This window comes from Mercenaria mercenaria, chromosome 14 (assembly GCF_021730395.1).
Source record: "Mercenaria mercenaria strain notata chromosome 14, MADL_Memer_1, whole genome shotgun sequence".
NCBI classification, from domain to species: domain Eukaryota; kingdom Metazoa; phylum Mollusca; class Bivalvia; order Venerida; family Veneridae; genus Mercenaria; species Mercenaria mercenaria.
Genome location: NC_069374.1, coordinates 3,065,904 through 3,080,296, shown reverse-complemented (window position 1 = coordinate 3,080,296; position 14,393 = coordinate 3,065,904). Strand labels below are relative to the sequence as shown.

General features: G+C 35.0%; 1 protein-coding gene across 4 annotated transcripts in view; it reads left to right on the top strand.

Moving 5' to 3' along the window:
• Positions 1–14,393, top strand: part of LOC123527982 (heat shock 70 kDa protein 12A-like) — a 28,267-nt gene that overhangs the window by 10,727 nt on the left and 3,147 nt on the right. Inside the window, exons 1-3 of one of the 4 annotated variants that reach the window (XM_045307726.2) lie at positions 461–613; positions 12,092–12,382; positions 12,711–12,950. The exons of 2 other annotated variants lie outside the window; for them this stretch is intronic. In XM_045307726.2, coding sequence (XP_045163661.2) covers positions 12,098–12,382; positions 12,711–12,950 — 525 coding nt within the window. In that variant the 5' untranslated portion in view covers positions 461–613; positions 12,092–12,097. Of the gene's footprint in view, positions 1–460; positions 614–10,261; positions 10,422–12,091; positions 12,383–12,710; positions 12,951–14,393 lie in introns of those variants that run through there. One more of the 4 variants, XM_045307725.2, reaches the window with a different exon arrangement.

The following is a 14,393-nucleotide window of genomic DNA, read 5'->3' as shown; positions in this document are numbered from 1 at the left end:
ATTTTATTTTTGTTGGGTTCAACGTTGCACCGACATGGTTTAGGCTATAAGGTGACTTTCCAGGTTTCATGACGGAGAAAGATCCCAGATGCCTCTCCGGGCATTATTTCATTACGGGTGGTTACCTGGGTAGAACCACCAACCTTCCGTAAGCCCGCTGGATGGCGTAAACCAATTACTTCTCAAAGAAACTCTAATATTAGGCTTTGACCTCCTGACACATTCATAACAAAAGATGTCACTTACTTACCATGGGCAATTATGTTTAATAGCTTTTGTCTCAGTCATTCTCTATCTATTGATCATTGTGACCTTGATCGTTAACATATTGTCCTCTAAACCAATTGCAGCAATTAAGTTTAACGTCACATCAACATAATCATAGGTTATATGTCGGCTTTTCAGTTATCAACAGTAGAGGAAGACAATGTTTTAGACATGTACAGACATCTTAGTAACATTACCGATCCTCCGTACGTCAGCGCACTCATATGAAAGAAATGTTCACCTCAAAGGACGTTTCAAGCCGACAGCGGTGATAGACTACTGGATCGAAGTCAGCGACCTAAACCATTATTACGGAGCACTTACAATGGCCATTTACTGACCACAGGTAATTACCCTCTGAACTTAGACACTCTCTATGCTAGTGAATTATCTCATTATTTATCACAAAATTCTGCAAGTCTCAATGACAATATCATTCTAATCTGCTGACCCTCAAATCAGTATAGACCAGTGACTGACCGTAAACAATAATGCCATGTAGAGAGTGGTAGATCTAACGATCAGACACCTTGGTTCAGCCTTAAATTCACTACGACTTGACTTTTCACCTACTGACTCAAAAGAAACTTAATGTTTCACATTACTAGGACAAAGCTTTATCAAGGCACTAATTGGAAACCGTTTTTCAGTTGAGAGGTCATTGTAACCTTGACTTTTCATCTTCTTACCCCTAAATTATGGCGATCATCTAGTAACCAATGACAATCATCCTTTCACATTTGAACACTTTAGGCCCAAGTGTTTTCCAGATACAGTCATGTATTTATATAATTTTGCAAACTGAAAATGTTTGAGACAAACATGTGATCGGAAACCGTTTCCAGTCTCAGTGTCTTTTCTTCCTTAAAACATACCTCAGACATGTATCCAATGAAGTACGGTAGGACAAAGTGTTCTTTAGTTATTGATAACAAACCCTACCTGTATACTAGCGGACATTAGCAAAAAAAAGTTAATTTATGACCTTAAACCATTGCAACTCTTGACAGATAATTTATTCAATTACATTTTTTATACACATAAGATATATATAAATAACACAAGAAAGTATCAAAAAATCGAGATAGAACTAGATAACTTGCTGATGTCATGTTTTCCTGTTGCTAATATGCGTTTAAAATAGAAAAAGTGGAAACTTCACATGTCGCTCAACACGAAAATGTTGCAGGCTCGGTTTGATTGAGCCTGTTCATTGACGATAGTGAAAATGCATGCTATGAACTGTCAACAGACAAAATTAAAAAGCAGGCACCATATCCAAGGGGTGATCATATAATACCCAAGGCTATGATAGCGGGAGTATTGGAACCTAATACTTGTTACATGATACAAATAGCAAACGTTTGCTTTCCAATTAGACTAGCTTCCTTTTAAATTATAGTAAATAAACATCTCCTTGGGAATGTCTCGTTTCTAATTTCAGGTCTGCCACTTTCATTAGGGATAATCTCAAAGAAATATTTCCAATTTTTATAATACTGACAAGCAATTTTCAAATATCAATTGGGATCATCTCAAAGCAATGTTTTCTATTATTACAAACCTAGCTACATATACATGTCAGCAATATTGTCAAATGTCAGTAGGGGTATAATCCCAAAGTAATGTCAGCACTGGCCACCTACACAGGTCAGCAGTTGTCAATGTCAATAAGGAAAATATCGAAGTAATGTTTTTAGTTACTAGTTTTGCAACATTGGTTACGCATACCAGTCATGTCTGACTTTCACGTGTTCAGATCGGACCAAATATTTGACCTTGATTTCTATAGAGTTGCCTTATTTGTATTCCTATATAAAACACCTGAGCAATCAAATTTAAACTAAAATTTTTACCATTATTGTTTAGGTGCAATCCTGTTAAGTAGTATGAAAACTATGAATAAATAACTCTGGACTATTATAAATTACTTTTAGTTTTAAGATCACAGTTTTGTAGTCTGAATGGAACTGCTTTTAACGTTTTAAAATTGTTACAACACTTGCTAACTATACAGGTCAGCAATTGTCAAATGTCAATAGGGACTGTCTCAAAGTAATGTTTAAAATTTTTACAACACTGACTACCTATACAGGTCAGCAATTGTCAAATATCAACAGGGTTAATCGCATGGTAATGTTTTCAGTTACAACACTGGTTAAATATACCGGCATGCCTGACTTTCCCTTGTATAGATCTGGCAAAAATATTTGACCTTGATATTTCTATAGATTTGTCTGATTTGTATTCATATAATTATAAAACACATGAGCAATCAAATTCAAACTTAAACCTTGTACCATTGTAGCATTATGATTTAGGTGCAATCCGGTGAAGAAGTATGAAAACTAGCGATGTGCTCAGTTATAAATTACTTTCAGTTTTAAGACCGCAGTTTTTGTAGCCTGGATTGAACTGTTTTTAGCGTTTTTCTGTAATCATAACGTATACAACAGTTTGTGACTTCACTTTTCTCTCCTCCATCAAACGTTTATATTTTGGACGGAAAAACAATACTAGTATCACAAATGCTGTCACTACCACACAATCTGACATTCACAGGAAAGAACCTGCAAAAAGAAAACAGAAAACAAGGTTATTTATTGCCATTCAAATTTGTAATATTATAATATAACAATAAGTAGTGTATCTCACAGAACAGTCCGTTTGTGACCAGTTGTGGTGGGTTTACCCGCTACAAAAGTATCAGTCTAATAAGCCTAACAACATCTAAAAGAAGTGCATGTGCTACAAAAATGGCTCTATTCATGTTCATCGCGAAAATTAATATTAATGTTAAGGTAATAAACCCGGTGGTTATATCAAAGACTGCATTCAAGCGGACCAGTAAACATTATGCAAGTTCCAGATTCATGTGAGGTAGTATATACTTCGACTTTACTCTTAGGTACAGTTGAATTTCGTTAGCTCAAACTCGGATAATTCGAACACAACCCTTTGCTCGAACTCCTCGTCAGGTATACAAATAGTAGTATGAAGCATAATGGGGAATGACTTGTACATAACGAATGATTTCAGATACTGTTGGCGTGGTGAGAAGTACGCAGGTAGATGTTACCGCCTCTTGAGAAGGCCCTTCCGTCATCATTATGGAGGCAGGCTCGTCAGCTTTTGTCCCATAAACGGACATTTTAAGTACATTTCTATCTCAACAGTTAGCAAGTTTGTTTGTTATATACGGACAAGTGTCGGTAGTTTTGTTCAAACATAAGTGTTGCAGAAAATCCGTTTTAAGTAATTGCCACAGTGTTTATTGCTTTCAACTTGGGAAAAGTACTCTAAATAACAAATAGTAACGTTTTATCTCTACTAAGCTTGGATAGCTGTCATCAGACTTAATTGAGAATGTTTTAAATCCTAGCTAAACAAACAAAACGAAGTTCACATTTTAATTTTTTTTTAGTAAAATTAGAACAAAATTTTATTTCTAGCTCATAACTGGCGCTGGAAAAATGAAAATAACATTAAATTCTCGGTTTTGTTTGTTTTTTGGGTTTAACGCCGTTTTTCAACAGTATTTCAGTTATGTAACGGCGAGATTAAATTCTCGGTATAATGTACACTCAACATAATGACTTATTATCTGGTATCATAAATACTTGAAATTTTATGCAAAATTTCATTGAAAAGAAATAAATATTCAGACATAAAGAGTTGATAAGATTGCGACAAAGAAAAATTACCAAAGAACGAGTTAAACCATGTATGATGTATTTTGATGCCTGATCATTTCGTTTAGCCTTGGACAGAAACCTTTTCTGCATTTGGACATATATCTGTGAAGGTACTTTTGTCTATGATCTATCTCGTTCACCTGGTAGTTAAACAACGATACTCATCAAAGAAGTCCAATACCGAAGGACTTCTAGCGTTATACACTCGTTAACTGTTGAAATACATCAAGCTTATACAAGTAAAAAAGCAAATACATGGTCGCACGGCCCAAAAAACAAAGTGTTTGACCCATATTCAAAACTTGACCTAGATTTTATCAAGGCAATAATTCTGACTAAATTTCATGAAGATCAATTGAAAAGTACTGTCTCTATCGCATACACAAGGTTTTACTTTGATTTGACCTATGACCTACATTTTGGCCCCAGATGACCCATATTCAAACTCGACCTAGATTTCAACAAGGCAATCATTCTGACATAATTTTATGAAGAACAATTGAAAAATACAGCCTCTATCACATACACAAGGCTTTTCTTTGATTTGACATAGTTTCCTAGTTTTAGACCCCAGAAAAACCGTTTTCGAACTTGGCCTGGATTTCATCAAGATAATCATTCTGACAAAATTTCATGAAGATCAGTTGAAAAATAAAGCCTCTATCGCATACACAAGCTAAAAGGCGACAGACGACAGACTCCGGACATCGAGTGATCACAAGAGGTTAAAAAAACCAAAGAGTACAAATATGCCCCCAAGAGTAAACAAAATAGTGGGGAATAAATTTATTTCAAGGTAAATACAGTATTACAGCAGTATAAGTAAATAAAATGCATTTTTATATTTTACCTGTAGATCGTCTATAAAAAACTGGAAAAAGTTAACTTCACAACGCGACAGTCTGCACAGCCAGACCAGGATTCGAACCTTGAACCTCCCCAAAACACAAATTACCATACGTAATTTCCTCAATTTTGGGTTGCTATGCCAGTTGAGCTATCTGACCAGAGAAACTGCAATATCCTAGCAATAAATGTTTCGATCTGCGGTTTTTAAAGCTGAAAGGGAGCATGAAAATGTGAAAAAATGGTAATGGGGATATTAGTAATCATTCAAGTTTTCTACCAAGTCAACTCTGTATATAAGCTGATTTACCACCGTTTTTTTCTATTGAGCCTGCTGAAATTCTCTCAAAAATTATTAATTAAAATCCTCTTTAAATATTTAAAACAAGCATTGTCACAAATAAATACAAATTAGGTTAGAAAAAAGTTTGTTTCCGGTATCCCGATCAACCCTTAATTCCGGACCCTAATTCTATTTCATTGCCTCGGAGAAGTTTTTTTTTAATTTAATGTTTTAACAAAAAGCTGAAAAACTGCACTTTTTATGTTTTAAACATAGTCAGTGATGTTAAAAATCAACTTACTCAAGGAAAAGTCAGCAGGGGCTAAGGGTGTAACGATACATCGGAATTCATTTTATCATGATGCATCAGTTTGGCGATACGCATATCGTATCATAGACCTATTATTTCGAAATTCATTTTATCATGATACATCATGATACATCAGTTTGGCGATACGTGTATCAAATCATAGGTCTGTTTCACAATACAGAAACGATAAGTGAAAACTAGAAATATTGCATGATATCTTTCATACAATCAGTGTTAAAGATAGTAACTAAAGAAATTGATTAATTTTTATTTTGTCACATAAATGCTTACTTACGATACTCAATTCGTATCGCGATATGTACCATATCGTTGCATATGTATCACGATACATATTGTATCGTGAGTCTAGCATATTGTTACACCCCTAGCAGGGGCCCAGTAGCCCATGGTTCCTAGATTTTGGGATGGGACCCTAAATTGTTGGAGAAAATGCCTATATACCTAATGTTAAACATTTGTTTTTGACAGTCTTGGCCCCTAAATAAAAATAGCTAGTTTATATCCCTTTTACTGATGCTCTAAAGGAATAACACGTACCTTATTCGTATTTTTAAAAATAGTTTCCAAAAGGTCCCACTTGATAATAAAATCCAGAATTTTTTTTTTAAATTACTGACCAGCTACCTACCTATTTTTCTTTAGCACGTTACTGGAAACATTTTTTTGCCTTACATACATGTATACCTAAATTGTAGTCATAAGGGTATCTTAAATACTATATGATTTTTAAGACGGGAAAGTGTGCAGATTGGAAATTATACACTGTTTTTCAAAGTGAAAGCACCTAAGTGTATTTGAATGGGACTAAAATTACATTTTCATTTTTCATCGAGTGGGTGCGTAATCTCCCTATAAATCCATATCTACATTTACGGAAATACTCCCAACATTCAACAATTAACTTCTGATCATAACTGGGAGGTCAGGGCAGTTGTTAAAAACTGGGGATATCTTCAAATAAATCAAATAAATGTAGCACAAAATATGCAATTATAGCTGCTGTCACTCATGCAGAAAAAAACTGAAAAATGTGTTAGTGTCATAATCTAGGACCTATATAAATCTTTATCACTTTAATTTTATGTCAAAAGCATTGATTTGTCATTCAATACATTCATACACTTACAAACTCGGAGTCCAAAACACAATTTTCGTCTTGTAATCAAAACTAGCAGAAAAGTAGTTGTTGTTATTTATCATCAGGAAATACATGTATGTACCAGAAGACAGCGAGTCAAAAATTTTCACGAGGTCTCAAATCGCCCATTATCTGGACTATCATTGGACCTTATAATATGACGAAATGCCCCCTTGTGCAGGACATTGGATTGTTTAACAATAGTTTGCTTTAATAATTGGAAAAACCTTGAACAGCGCCACCTGCCGAGTGTAACATATGTACATGTGTAGTAAATTCGCGCCGTAAGTCACATGGTCTATTCTAGGATTTCTTCGTTTTAAAATATATACTGTACTGTACATATATGGACCATCCATGATTTCAAAGATTTTTCTATTTATGATTTTACAGAACATACAAAATCCTAGACCTGTTATCTCTTTACACATCGGATTATTTCGACTACCTATCTCTTCATACTGCTTCGCGCCTCTTGTTATCAGCAGGAAGGTCTAATACGTATCAGTTGTTCCAGTTATCAGGAAGTATGTACAGTACAAGAGAAAATTCTCTCCAAGACACCGAGTCGAAAGTTCTGACGCGGTCTCAAATTGATAAATTAAAATGCCTAATGTTTCAGTAACTGTTTCAGACATTGGGATATGTTTATAAATAGCTTCATTTAATAATTGGAAAAAACCTTCGCAGCGCCACCTGCCAAAAGTAGCATATGTACATGTATGTGTAGTAAAATCGCGCCAAAAATCACGTGGCCTATTGTTTACATTATTCCGTCTTCAAAAACTTCACATTTATGCAATTAAAAAATGATACTTTGACTGCAACTCACCTCTATAAACCTATAAAAATGCGTAACTAAGCAAAAAGTCTTCTAAAGCATGTTATTTATTTATGTTTCCTATTGATAGTGTAAGTAGGTCATCACTTAGTTAGGGTGACTCGCTATGAGTTTGGTTTATTCTAAAATTTAGATCAACGCATGTGAATTGGCACTCAAAATGCATTGTTATCAAAAACATTATTGTTGGTAACAACTTACCTTGTTCTTGACAAAATCCACTTCAAAATATTTTAATAAAAAAGGACGTTACACTGACTACACTTTATGTACAGCAAGAATGACATAAATTTACTGCGCATTCGCGAATGGCCTGCGCGAATAACTTGAAAGGCTGAAATTGATCAAATCCGATTCAATATAATGCAAATTCTGCAAATATTGCAAAATATAAACCAGAAGGAACAAAATTAAATAATATTAATTCCATTATTGTTGCGATTACACGTTAGAATATTCACTTTCTGAGTGTCAAACGAAAATTTAACAGAAATAAGACTCGAAGGGAAAAAATTGTCAAATCCGAACCCATTGCACATTCTAAAACCACTTCTATATGCCCGGCCCTGATGGGCCGTGCAATTACTACGTACAACAGATGAAAATAAATGCGCCACACTGTTACAACGGGCCAAATGAGGCATTTAAGTATCTCATCTCCGTTATTTTGTAAACTACAAATATAATCATAGGAGAGGACAACTGTAAGCTAATAAAGCTTTCTGTCCAATTCCTGGAATGTTATATTGTAAATATTTCATGATTTTCTGAATAAAAATATGTTTAAACTGAATATGATCATGCAAATAATTACGAGTTGCGAATGACTAATAAGGGAAACCCATTAATGGACAGAAGAAACGCGACAGAAAACAATTTTCATTGATGCAGTGTCACAAAATTGTACAGTTATAGTCTCTTTAAAGGCAAAGTTGACATTTTTTCCTAAGAAAAAAGGGAAATTGCTACAACCAAATATTTAACGAAATTTGTAAACAAAATCATCATAAAATCGGATCTTATACCTATTCTTAGATAAATGCAAAATCGAAATTCTTTCCAGATAGCTGAAGAAGGAATTTATAAAATATCAATTCCTTTGATTGAAGTTCTCTATGAAAATAGAGAAAAGTGGAAACTTCACAGGTCGCTCAACACAACAAAAAAAAAAACGAAAATGTTGCTGGCTCGGTTTGATTGAGCCTGTTCATGGACGGTAGTGGAAATGCATGCTACCGTCCACACCCTCTCCCGGGTTGAGCAGAACTCAACATTTACACATGCTATAAGTACAAAAAGCAATTTAGAGACATCCGCAGATGTATTCAAACGGCGGTGAACATTGATTCTTCAATGATTTCTTCAATGATACACGTGTTGAGGCGTTTGGTCCCCAGATAAAGTAAAGGGTTTGCCCCAAACGAGAAAACAATGGGCAGAACTAAAACAAAACTGGAATTTAGGAAGGGGATCTGAGGTTATGGAGCCTGCGTATCACAGGAACTGTCAAAAGACAAAATTAAAAAACAGTCACCATATCCAAGGGGTGATTAAACAATACCCAAGGCTATGAAAGCTGTAGTATTGGAACCACCCAGGCCGAAATGGTCATGCTGAGAAAATAAACAGTACCAATAACACGAAATAAAAGTCGTGCTGAACAATCTGAGAAGATCGAAATATAACACCCCTGATTGAATGTACGGGGAGGCTTTTTACGGCCGCCACACAGCACAAACAACACTGCTGTGAAAAGTGGAAACTTCACAGGTCGCTCAACACGACAAAAACGAAAATGTCACAGGCTCGGTTTGATTGAGCCTGTTCATGGACGGTAGTGGAAATGCATGCAACCAAATTAATAAATGGAAAGTACACATAAATAGTAAACGTTTTAGTATCACTATCAAAGGTTGTAGACTAGTTAAAGTTCCATAAGGCTTTAAGTTTATTGTTCCTTCTATTAAAACTGAAAACACTTACGGTCAACATTTCACACTTGACTGAGCAGGTTTATTTGATTACAAGGGTAATGTCAAAGGTATCCGAATGACAGTAGGACGCCGCCATCTTGTACTCATGCATATTCATTACAAAAAACCTCTATGCCAAAGTATGTTCGTAGGTCTTTACGTAAATCTAATGTGAAATGCATGTTATTAACAGCAGGCTGACAAGGAACAATAATACGTATAGAGTACTGCCAAATAATTTTGTGATGTTTTATAACTTCAGATATATCTATGCAATTAGCAAATGCTGTAGTTCAGGTTTGCAAATGCTTCTTTTAATTTTCTAACCTGTCTAGATAACTTTCTAATTTTTCGTAAATAAATATGAGAATTTTTTTGTGTATATGATATGCAGGTACTCACTTGTGTTAATCATGTGACGAAAACATACGGGGTAGTGCTACTTCTGCACAGAATTTCGAAGATTTTAATGTTGAACATTAAATAAATTAACAGACTTGCATCACTGTCATATTTAAACATCTGTAATATGATGCTATAATCAGATTTTCTTTAAAGACAAATCATTGTATATGCGCTAGAAGGAACCTTTTTGGTCACCTTAATCTCGTGTTAAAACCTGATGAATCAGGTATCTACATAGATGTTATGCATAATTACTTGGTTAGAAAAGCACTACTTTAATTCCTGCAAATGGCGTAACCTTAAAGGGAGATAACCAAAACAATAGATTCACCATATTACTCAATATTCAAACCTTTGACATATACTGGAGAAAACAACTACCAACATTAGGATTTAACAAGACAAGTAATTTATATAATACCTGTTCATAACAAAAATTGTGGCAGCCACATTATCAACAAAGGTACTATGAGCCTTTAAGTAGCGTAGATAAGATACTTATAAAATTTGAAATGTTACAAAGATTGATCAGTTTGATTTACTTCCGCGTTCTTGGAAGACAAACAGAAAATTATTAACCTGGGAGATCAATATGAACAGTACCTTATCGTTTTTCTTTTGGATATGTTAACAAAATATTAGGTAATTATATTTTATTTCTTTTTTCTTTCCATCTTTATAAAAGTCTCTAACCGTATGTTATATTACATTGTTAATAAGTTTTATGGTATTAACATCAGTTACTTGACATAATAGTTTACTATTTAGAACCAATAAACGCGTTCGAATTAAGTAAACACTTACTTTCACCATTTTGATGTGTTGTATGTATGTTTCCACTTCTTTTATCATTTCTGTATGTACAAAGGTGAGAATGTGAAAAAGTACATGAGTCGGCGATTGACTTCCAATCCGATTTCGTAGTAGAATCTATCCCTCGTTAAAATACAAATTGACTTTCTTTTAACATTCAGTTGAATTCCTTTAACGTTCACATTAAGTTAAAAAAAAAATAACGCGATGCAATAATAGCGGATTATTTGCATAAAGTGCCTACAAATGTCATCCGTCCACACTGCTATCTACTACGCTATTGTATTCTGTCAAAGTAGATATAAATGTGTTGGGTTTAACGTCGCGCCGACACAGTTATAGGTCATATGGCGACTTTCCAGCTTTGATGGTGGAGGTAGACTCCAGGTGCCACCCCGTGCGTGCATTATTTCATCACGAGCGGGCACCTGGGTAGAACCAACGACCTTCCGTAAGCCTTTTGGATGGATTCTTCACATGAAAAATTCAATTCCCAGAGTGAGGCTCGAACCTACATCGATGAGGGGCAAGTGATCTTAACCACTCGGTCACGGAGGCCACCATACATCAAACAAAGATATTTTCATATAGGTTATTTATTCATTAACTCTAAACCAGAAACCGTCTTCTCTCTTATATGATTTATACTCATACTTATGCATCATCACTATCATTTAAGCCGTTCCGTTCAAAAATGTTACGGTGAGGACACATAAAAGCATAAAAGTCTATATACACGCATACGATTTTTTTAGATTCTAGCCTAAGTAACGTGTTTCTGGTATAGTAAAATAGCATTTTTATCATTATTAACCCACACAACGCATATCTGGCCCACCAGCTATGCATTTCGTCTATCAGGGGGATGTTCGGACGGTGGGGACCCCATGAAATAGGACAATAGGGGGTGGGGACATTGACACAGATATTTTACAGGTACCTGACGACAGGCACTTACACGCACCTGATACAGCCACTTTACACGTACCTAAATAGACAATTTACAAGTACCTGACACAGACAATTTTCATATCTGGCACAGACACTTTACATGTACCTGACACAGACATATTACAGGTACCTGACATAGACACTTTACACATACCTGACACAGCTACTTTACACGTACCTGACACAGACACTTTACATGTTCCTGAAATAGATACTTTACCGGTATCAGACATACACACAAAGTATTGCAAAGTTTTTCGTATTATCTGAACAACTTTTGCATATTTATCACAACTATAAGAATATGTGGATGATCCGTCGTCCATCTATCGTCGTTAGCATTAAATTCTTTTAATAAACCACTTTAAAAGATCTTCACTAAATTTGGCCTGAAGCATCTTTGCATGGACGTCTCTCAATGTAACTCGACTGCCACTACAGCTGTAAACAAAAATAAAATCTTCTTCTTATAAGAAGCATTTGATTGACTTTTACCAAATGTTGTCTGTAGTATTCTAACGTTATATCTATCTTGTTATATATTGCAGTAAAAAATGGCGTCGTCCAATACACTTGTTGTAGCTATAGACTTTGGAACGACTTACAGCGGTTATGCATACTCGTTGAAATCAGACACGACGAATGTTAAAACGGCTAACAAATGGCCAAGTAAATTAGACTCCCAAAAAACACCTACAAGTATTCTCTTGACACCAGAACGAAAACTCCACTCATTCGGATACGACGCCGAAGAACACTATGCAGAATTGTTAGAAGATGACAAGGCAGAAAACTGGGCACTATTTAGAAGAATCAAGATGGTCTTATACAGGGAAAAGGTAGCATATTTCTTTCTTGTAAAATACTGTTCAGGAATCTTCCACATTACATTAAATACACTTGGTACGTTTTATTGAAAAATGAATTATACCCTGCCGGCAATATATGCTATTAATTGTCGATCTTGTTAGATAACCTTTATTTTTCTTTATCAAGTAAAATGCGATAGATCATAAGTAGCTTGTGATGGCAAGTAGTCCTGCGCATTTTAATGTCATACTGATAAGGGGCATGGCCAAGAATTCTGGTCTAATGCATTTTAACTCTTTCAGATCAAGCTGATATAATAAACACATTTCTATATTCGTTGAACCTGGACCTTTGCAGGAGTTGTCAGAGCACACAGAAATATGGGACGTCACAGGTACTGTCAACATGCCGGCAATGGACATTTTCTCGATGGCTATCAAATTCTTGAAAGACCATGCAACTGATACGGTGAAAGATCCAATGAATACCGGAAAGGAAGGACAGAATATTACAGAATCAGATATTTTCTTTATTCTTACCGTTCCTGCAATATGGGATGATAGTGCGCGACTTTTTATGAGAAAAGCCGCTGTGCGTGTAAGTATAACTGAACAAAATTTAATGTGTCATCCATACAACGACTATCTTAGAACCTCATTGCAGGTCTTAGGGTTTTGGTAACTTATCCGTAAGTAATCACTTTTCATGAAAATTACTTACAAGTCCTATGGACAGACTTAGCCAAACCTATGTCTTATGGACAGACTTAGCCAAACCGAACCTGCTATTATTTTGCTTGGTTGCGTTTTATGCTTTTATAGAATTTATTATTTACTGCTCTTATAAGTATTTGGTAACGTTTTTTTATCAAAGACCAACTATCAAATTTAATTTTGAACTATCTTATTTTCTTAAACACTGATCACTTTTAGATTAAGAGGCCGAGTTGTATCGTATAAACTCAATGTAGTGATACATCCCTGATTATGTACAAGTAAACCAATACAAAGAAAAAGGATTTTAGTTTCATAATAACACAGTTAAGGAATAAAGTTACCATTAGCAAAAACTAAGCAATTACTATGAAAAGCCATAGCTGTCTTCTGGTGATGATATAGCACTTTATGCTGTATATATATCAGTATATGATTGATTCTACTTGTATGTGCAGAGCTTATGCATGTTTTCATTTGATTGTGCGGTATATCTAACTTGTATGTGATCGTTTCAACTATTTATGTGGTGTTTTCAACTTTATGTGCGTCGCTTTTATCTGTATACACACGTACTGTGTTTAACAGTTTTTAACTATGTATACTGTGCTTTTAACTATATGCGGATTTAACTGTATACAGGGTGCTCTTATCTGTATATACGGTGATTTTCACTTTACGTGTTTTGCTTTTGACTTTATAAGCGATGCTTTCACCTTTCGTTGGTCCTCTTTTCATTACGTGTAGTGGTTCGATTTTCCTATTCGGTAATTTCAACTTTATTTGCTGTGATTTCAAGAGTATAAGCGGTGCAAACTTCATTATGATTAAACAATATTGTGAGATCCAGTTTATTACGAAAAACAACGAGCATCGCAGAAAACATCTGACATAGGATTTCATACAAGGGTACTTTTTTAAAATTTATAAACGTTTGTCAACATTGTCTTTAAGTTAGGAGAAAATGCAAAAAAATATAGGAAATTAAACAGCAAATGGCTTATTTTCGCACTTAAGGTATCCGATCCACAAATAGGTAATATTTCGATTCATGGTGACCTCATGTGTTTTTGGTATCACTTGAAAGAGTTGTGTCTGCTAAACAGGAATTAGCAAATAAAATGACCTTAAATAATATGTTTTGTGGACGCATTTGGTCGAGAGGGCTAAGACGCTTTGATTGATCATGTTGAGGGACTTGTAATGAATCAAAGTCGATGAACTTAAGGTAAGTCGCCGACGCACGGACGAGTCCAATAGCTCTTCTATTCTATGAATAGTCGAGCTAGAAATAATATCGAAACCATCAGTCTATCTCTCGAACTTT